We start from the raw sequence: 8818 nt of genomic DNA on the forward strand, positions 1-8818 counted from the left end.
CGCGAGCTGCACTGGTTGCCGGTGGCCTTCCGGGTGCGCTTCAAGGTGTTGGTTATCATCTTTAAAGCGCTCCATGGCATCGGACCTGGATATCTCCGAGACCGCCTTCTGCCGCAGGTTACCTCCCATCGGCCGGTACGCTCCCACAGAGTGGGTCTCCTCAGGGTGCCGTCAGCCAGACAGTGCCGGCTGGCGACCCTCAGGGGGAGGGCCTTCTCTGTCGGTGCCCCCACCCTCTGGAACGAACTACCCCCAGAGATCCGGGTGATCCCGGATCTCCCCTCCTTCCGCCGTGCCCTAAAGACATGGCTTTTTCAACAAGCGGGTCTGGCCTAGGGAATTTTAGCGGGGTTTTTTAAGGGAAATTTTAAGGATAATTTTAATGATTGGCCTTCTTAAATATTTCCTTTTAATTCGGTTTTTAATACAGATGTTATTGTATTTTATTGTGGTTTTTATGAGGCTGTTAGCCGCCCTGAGTCCTATGAGGAGAAGGGCGGGGTACAAATTAAATTATTATTATTATTATTATTATTATTATTGAGGGGTTCAGAAACCTCTATCGCATGAGGGACTGGATGGGACGTCATTTGTATAGTTCAGACAAAGAAAACTGAGGATATCAGAGTCTGAAGCCAAGGTCAATAATGGAACAGCTGCTAAAAGCATAGAACTAAGTGGATTTGGGGTTTTTTGTGAGTCTTCATCCATATAATGGAGTAACTTCCTGACTGAAAGGGACGATGACCACTGTATCACAGACCTCCTGGAAACTGTTCAAGGCTGAATTGCCCAGAGCCTCTAGTAAATAAGATGATGCAGACATATGGCAGATGGTTCTATATTTGATTTGTGTATTTTTAAGGATTGATTTTATGTTTACACCATGGATGTTTTATTGCATTATTGTATGTTGTTGTGAATACTGAAACTCCTTTTGATTGCAGCAGGCACAAATGGATTGATTAAATCAATCAATCTTGCCAATTTGGCAACTTTCAACACTATGAATTGCAGTATGATGGAAAAGAACCTTAGCCCATCCCAGCATAGTTACACCTTTCACTTTCCGTTTACTACGTCCTCTGTAAAGTATTCTGATGGCCCGTAGTCTACAGGCTAAGTTACTAAATTTCCAATAAACTCAGTACTTTAAACAGCAGAAAGTCAGATATATTGTTTTATTTCTGCAAACTGCCTGGGTTTAAGATTGTAGCAGACTAAAAAAAAAATCTAATAATAAAATAAGTAAAATGATTTTCAGCAGTTTTGACATCGGAGGTTGTACAAATATCTACTTTCCAAGATAGATGATTTCAGGCCCCTTGTGCAGCCACTTATCATTAGGATGATAAGATTTGTACAGAGTTTTATTAACCAGCCTTATTGAGAAGAAGGGGGTTAGGTTAGGTTATGCAAGAGCCATGGTGGCACAATGGTTAGAATACAATATTGCAGGCTAATTCTGCTGACTGCCAGAGGTCCGATCCTCTAAGGTTGACTCAGACTTCCATCCTTCCGAGGTTGGTAAACTAAGGACCCAGATTGTTGGGGGCAATAGGCTGACTATGTAAACTGCCTAGAGAGGACTGTAAAGCATTGTGAAGCGGTATATATGTCTGCTATTCCTATTCCTGTTTTATTATGCCATCAGTCAATAGTGTTAGAAGGAGAATCCTCTTGCCGACCGCCTCTTGGATTAGTGGGGAAGTTGCCTCTCACTTTTCTGAAATGGTAGGATGTGCAAATGTTTTGGTTGTGTCTTATTTTGCAAATTCCCATCCTCTTCCCATCCTCTGAGAAATCCATTAGAGACGGTTGTGTGTAGTGTAATCCTGGGATATAGTGGGGAAGTTGCTTGACTAGCACTAAGGAGACCCTCAAGTCTATCCTTAATCATAGTTGAAATAGATGACATAGTTGAAATCCTCCTTCAGCCATGAAAAGGCAATGGCTGACTTTGATTTCAGGCCAACATATTACAGGTGGTCCTCTTTCAATGAGTGTCCTGTTTAGCAACTGTTCAAAATTGCAGTGCTACTGATAAAGTAACTTTATTACTGGTCTTCATACTTGAAACTGGCAGTGTTCCTGCTGTTGGGTGATTGAGATTCAGGTGCTTTGCAACCAGCATGCATTTACAACAATCAGTATCCTGCAGTCATGTGATCACCATTTGTGACCTTCACAGCTAGTTTCTGACGACTAAGTCAATGAGAAGTCCAGCAGTAAAATTGTAAGTTGCAGTCACATGATGCAGTCACTTAATGACTGTGGATAATTTGCATAACAACCACACCAGAAGTGACATTGTTAAGTCTGCCACAGGCACATATTCTGCTTAATGACCATGTCACTTAGCAATGGAGTAGTAGCTTGTGGTTGTTAAGTGACAGCTTCTTTATTGTGCAGATAAAATGAAGAGGAATTGTCACATAAACTATCTTGAATCTCTAAAGCAGAGTTTTTACACATCTTAAAGTTGTAAAGGTTGAGAAATATTGCTCCAAAAATCTGGAGAAAATTTTAAATACTTATACTCAAGTGCTATTTTGCTTCATCCAATTTATTTGTTAATGAAGAAAGACGAGTAAATTGACAGGGCTATAAAGATACAGTAAAACGGGATGAATAGATTGCTCTGGACTACTCTTTTTGGACAGCCATTTGTCCGAAATGGTGTAGGGTTACCTGCCTGAGCAGGGGGTTGGACTCGATGACCTCCAAGGTCCCTTCCAATTTTTAAATTATTATTATTATTATTATTATTATTATTATTATTATTATTATTATTATTATTATTATTATTATTATTATTATTATTATTATTATTATTATTATTATTATAAACAAACTCTACTGGGCTTTGTCTTCCCTTGGAAACAGTGACTAGAAACGGAGGCCAGAGACAGAGGTCAAGGTAAAAGAATAGGGAGAGCCCCCTTCAGCAGTGGTGAAAGACCTTTATCCAAATTCACCTGATTATGGCAAGGAACAGTGGATGGCACTGTTCCTTCACAAACACAGAGCTGCTGAGAGATTCTGGATCCATTGTTAACAGAAGTCAAGTTGACATGTCTTCTAAGCATTCTGAAAATAGATGATAAAGACTCTTGCAGGTTTTGTAATCAGAAGATGTAGGTCAAACAGTTAAGGCTTGTGTGCTTTGCGATTTACCGCAGATAGCATTTTGCCCTTAATTGGGTCCTGCTGCACCTCTTCAGGGCATATGGCAATTTTTTTGCTGCTGAGACTGAGTGACTGGCATGTGTGTTGCAGATGGTTATTTGGCAGGTGATATGCAGAATGAAAAGCAGCAATGAGATTAAAGATGTTTCATTAAATGCAAGTCTGCAGATTGTATTCATCTTTGTATCTATTTTCTCTTTGTGCTGAGGTGCTGTATGTTCACATCAACTGAAACCTAAATGGGAAGTCCTGTTAGTAGAAGTTCTGTCCTGTTCTCCCTTTAATATATTTTAAATGTGGCAAATCATGGTTCCTCCTTTAATGGAAATGAAAATCTCAAGTTATTACTGTAGCACATAGAACTACAGTAATAAAAATTATCAGCATTCATAGGTTATTTATTGGTATTCTTACATTTGAACCAGGTTAAAAGATATCTGATTTGCTGTGAAAAGAATATTCAGCAACCGTTCTTAAAGTGTCTTTAATCTGTTCTTGATTTTTAAAAAAATATTCATTCAACTTATTAATCACTTAACACAGTGGTGGTGAACCTCTGGCATGCGTGCCAGAGGTGGCACTCGGAGCCCTCTCTGTGGGCATGCGCGCCTCAATCTTTGGCTAAGTTTTCGCAGGAAAAAGACATTTCTCAAGCCCCTTCCTAGCCAAAACAAGCCTCCGGAGCAAGCACGCTGTTTTCAGCTTTGAATTATATCAAATCTGACATCAGAAACAGACTAACAGATGACCTGAGTGCTGCGTGTGTTGCTCTGAAACTTACAAAGTATAAGCCAAAGTTAGACAAATTATCAGCATGCATACAACAGCAAAAATCACATTAATTGTTCAAAAGCATGCCAAATGCAAACTTTTACCTTTCAGTAAAAAGTTGTTTGTATCATTGAAAGCTTTGTTATTGTGTTTTTCTTTTAAGACAAAAGATATTAATGTATGAGTTGTTTTTTCTAAACTAAAACCTCAGTATTCAGATTAAATTGCCATGTTGGCACTTTGTGATACATAAGTGGGTTTGGGGTGCAGTTTGGGCACTCGGTCTCTAAAAGGTTCGCCATCCCTGACTTAACATATTCAGAAGACTATTTGGCTCAAAAAATGCATCCTAATAAAGGATAAAGCAGAAAGCTAGTTCTTGAAAGAGAAAAGGAAATCATTTAAGGTGTTTTGCCCTGTCAATCATACATCTTTGTTCTTTATCACCAGTACAATTTTAGTTCATTAACAGCACAACCATACAAGAATTCTTTTGGAACATTTCCAAAGAAATATCAGATTTTGGTACATGGATATAAAGTGATAGAGAGGGTTACATTTATGAGATGTATTATTTATCAAGGAAAAATAATGATCATAACTGTTTTGATTGGTGATGTACAGGCTGTACCAGAAATACCAGGATGATACTACAGAAGGGGTTCTCTACAAGATGCTCTTGCACAGTTTAGGAGTGGCGGATTTGCCAAAAGAATTAACTGCTGTCACCAGCACCTCTTCACTACGAGAGAATCAGCAGGCAGAGGAAAAAAAGCCAATGGATTTTCCAGAGAGGTAGCCCATCGGTGACTGTTAAAGTAGAAATGTAATAATTATCCATAGGAAAGTTTAGCTTTAGAATGTCTGGCTTTCCTGAATGTTCCTTTGATGTTCTGTATGAAAAAGTACCTCTTGTCGAAGCCCCCGTGATCCCCTGAGGCTCCACAGAATCCCCCACTCCTTGAAGACAGTGGCCTTCATCTGCTCTAAGCAAATCAAAGCATCTCAGTGACCTAAAATGATCTCAGAAAAGTAATCAAGAGTTAGATCTGGTTAGTTGTTGTAAGGGAGACCACACAGAAAGCTAGATTGGGAAGCTGAGAAGTTATTTCTTAAGCAAGAACACTTGTAATTGCTTAAGAAAACCATGTAGATTCACTAGGACAGTGGTTCTCAACCTTTTTAATGCCGCGACCCCAACCGGTCGTAAGTCGAGGACTAAACCGGTTGTAAGTCGAGGACTAAACCGGCCGTAAGTTGAGGACTAAACCGGTCGTAAGTCGAGGACTACCCAACCGGTCGTAAGTCGAGGACTTTCCCTGCCCGGGAGCGCCGCGCATGCGTGGTTCCACCCCCTGCGCCGGCCGAGGCGTAGCTGGCAAGCGGCAGAGACGGAGCAGGCCGACCACCAGCTGGCCCAGCTCAAGGGAGGTAAGGGACCCGCCGGAAAAGGGGAAAAAAATGGTGGACAGCCTTGCTTGGTGACCCCCATGAAATGGTCGATCGACCCCAAATGGGGTCGCGACCCATAGGTTGAGAACCGCTGCACTAGGAGTCTTGCTTGACTTAAAGGTGACTTTGTCATTGTTTAATTTGCATATTTATTTTCCCCTTTCTAGCTTTTGGGCTGCAGTTCAGACTGATTGGTCTTCTGGTGTCTTCTGAGAGAAGCATTGATAAAGAATAGTTTTATTTTAAGTGACAACTTAGAGCTTTTGCAGCCAGTAGGGAACCTTGTCCTCCATAATGCCCATCAATGTATTAAAGGTGTGAATGGACCATTTATCCACATTGCCTTCCATGGATTCTTCTAACCAAGTGTTTCTCAGCCTTGGCAACTTTAAGATGTCATCTTAAAGTCGTAAAAATTGAGAAACAATGATCTAGCCTTTGGAGACTTTAAGGCCAATGTAGTTCTGGTTATGGACTACTAAGACCTCAGTTTCATACTGTAGCAGAACTTCAGGAATCGCTCAGAAAAAATAACCAGCTGTAGACTCAGAAAGAAAAATATTATTATAACATCTTATAAGTATCTTAATATTATTGTAAATATTAATATTGTATAATGCTTGACCCAACAAATCAGCTTTGCACTTATTCTGTTATTAGTTTAGGATATTTCTTGACTCTGATAAGATTGAGGATGATGGCTTAGATATTTTTATAAGGAGATATAGAAAAGTAATATCTCTGAATGCCTGGTAACTAACTATAAATGCAGGTAAGTACTATATGTGATGACGTCTTCGTCTATCATGGCTCCTAGTGCCTTCGTCGATGTGTTCACTCATATCCTATTTTTCCTTCAGGAGTTCCCTTAATTTCCTCTCCAAGTTTCATCACCACTGCCTTGTGAGAGAGACTAAGAGCACAACTAGCCCAACATCATCCCATGAGCTTATCTAGCTGTGGGAGGAGTTAAGTCTTTTTACTCCAATGCACATAAAGCACAGATGGGAGTTTCAATCACACCATTGCAGCCATCATCCTGCCTTTTTTGGCCAGACCATGCAGATACCCCTGTTAACCAGTCTTCCGATTTTAGAATGAAGCAAATTGAAGACCACATCTACAAACAAGCCAGGAATAGAACTGTTGATGAAGTCCTCGAAAGGCTGAGGGATGGCATTCTGCATCAGGAAACGGGCATGAGGGATGCCTTCCTTACTTATAACAAGCAAGCTAGCGGGAAGTTGAGTAAAACTGATTTCCGCAAGGTAAATAGAATCTTATTTCGTTTTAATTTATTCTTGCTCATTCAAACCAAGTTGGTCTTTCATCTTTCTTCTTGATAGCTTTTTAATTTCGTTTTAATTTACTCTCGGTCATTCGAAACAATGTTTCTGTTTTGTCTTTTCTCTTGATAGCTTCTCAGCTTAGGACACTGCTTATGTCTTGGTCTTATGAAAAGTCTGTAAGCAGTTTAGGTGGCTTTATATTTCAGAGTTTCCATCCTCTCACTCGTATCATTTTCACATAGCATTGTTTACATTTTCGGTTACCATCTTCATTTTGTAGCTTGGACTTTGTCACATTTAACTCATCAAAAGAGGCCATGAAATTCAGCCCTTGGGGGCAAAGAGGCATATTTGAAGGGCATTTAGTGGACCCTTTGCCTAAAAACACCAATTAAGTCCCAGTTAGGGGCATTGAAGGTGGTCAAGACATCAGCCACAACAGCAGAATCAAAGCCATGCCCCCTTTCTACACAATCTGGATGTAAATAATACATCAGTGATATAACTGGATATTCTTGTATGCCGGCACCCTAAGTGAAGATATGTGAATGAAATATATGGGTATCTTATCTATTGATTTCAGAAATGGTCCTTGCAGTTGCAACAATGGCCATGAAATCAGGTTGTGTATGGGAATTCCATCCAACTGCATCTATTGGATTTAACTCAACAATATACCACAAGGAAATGAATGTTTCTTTCTCATTTCTCCACTCGTGTAGCTCTAAAATTAAACATTCAATCTGATAGCAAAAGTTATACTAAAATACAAAGCTGCTAATCTCTTTTAAAAGGCTTTCAAAATCTCCTGAAGAGTGATAATTTCTTAATTAGCACATTCTCACTTTTTTTCACGTTTTTACGCCAGTCAACCATTCAATGTTTCTTTTTTCTCCAGCGGTACATCAGTAAAATAAAATAGCATTGCAAGAACAATTACCACTGAAGCTATTACAAAAGGACTAAAAAAAATAATGTACAAACACAAAAGAACACGCTCAAATTAGAAATGGGAGGGGGACTTGGAATTATTAAGTGGAGAGAACATTATTATAAACTGAATTCAATTCTACTACTGTATTTAACTAGCAGTTTCTATAAATTTTACATTTTCAAAACCACACCAAACTATATGACTGCAAATTTACTAAATGATGGGGATTTTGTGCATTTTCAAGCATCACTGGCTGTTCCTTGAAACAAAGTTTTGTTCATTTAGCATGATGGGCGTTTGTCTATTTTGAATTCAGCTCCAGGGAGTAGCAATTGTGTATACTGTTTGCATTGATACCACGACATTCCAAGGGTTTGTATCCTTTCACAGTATTTAATCTAGTCATCTTTTCTGTCTCTGACAGTTACTGGAGGATATTCAGATGCCAATGAGTGATGATCAATTTAACCTATTAATTGAAAAAATAGGATTCCCAGCTGGAGGCTTGAGTTATCTTGATTTTGTAGCAATATTTGAAGGTGAGCAAATACATTGCTTAGTAATATATTGATTCTCAGATACAGATACTGCATCTACTTCCTGGCTTTTTAAACTCAGTGGGAAATTAACTATTTTGTGTTAAAATCTGACCAAGTATGCAATGCACTTGTCAAATTCCAAAGAAATGAATGAACAAGGATGCATTCTGATTGTTAGCTGGGATCAGCCAGCTAGGTGGTGTAGAAAACCCATGGTTTAGGCAAATTGGGAAGACAATAACTACTAGTTTTGGTCTTACCTTCTGAACTAAAAAGCAGTGGCAGTGGTCTTGCTTGAGTTATATACTCTTCTGCCAGCAACTAAGAACCTTTCTCCTCTATTCAAGAAACAAACAAAAAAGAAAACTCACTAATCTTTTTTATTTCTTGTGTCATGCAAAAAATAAGAGGGAGCCTGGTAGCACCTTTTCAGACTAACACACATTTTATTAAAATGCTTCAGCTTCTGTGAGATGACAGGAACTTGGTTGAAGCTTCTCATAAACTTGAAGGACTAGGAAGGAATCAGCTTTATTGTACAACACAACTGGAACCACTTCAAGGAGTTAATTGCCTTCTGACATCTTAGAAAGGAGTAGTGCCATATAGCTACTATATACTGTATCTGGTATCTCCTTGAAGCA

General features: G+C 39.3%; 1 protein-coding gene across 1 annotated transcript in view; it reads left to right on the plus strand.

Annotated features, from left to right (window-relative positions):
• LOC107291230 (EF-hand calcium-binding domain-containing protein 6) overlaps window positions 1-8818 on the plus strand; it is a 129413-nt gene that overhangs the window by 53498 nt on the left and 67097 nt on the right. Inside the window, exons 15-17 of the mRNA XM_029284903.1 lie at window positions 4585-4755; window positions 6509-6680; window positions 8060-8174. Of these exons, the coding sequence (XP_029140736.1) occupies window positions 4585-4755; window positions 6509-6680; window positions 8060-8174 (458 nt within the window). The remainder of the gene's footprint in view (window positions 1-4584; window positions 4756-6508; window positions 6681-8059; window positions 8175-8818) is intronic.

This window comes from Protobothrops mucrosquamatus, unplaced genomic scaffold, assembly GCF_001527695.2.
Source record: "Protobothrops mucrosquamatus isolate PMUCROS unplaced genomic scaffold, P.Mucros_1.0 scaffold1087, whole genome shotgun sequence".
Taxonomy (NCBI): Eukaryota; Metazoa; Chordata; class Lepidosauria; order Squamata; family Viperidae; genus Protobothrops; species Protobothrops mucrosquamatus.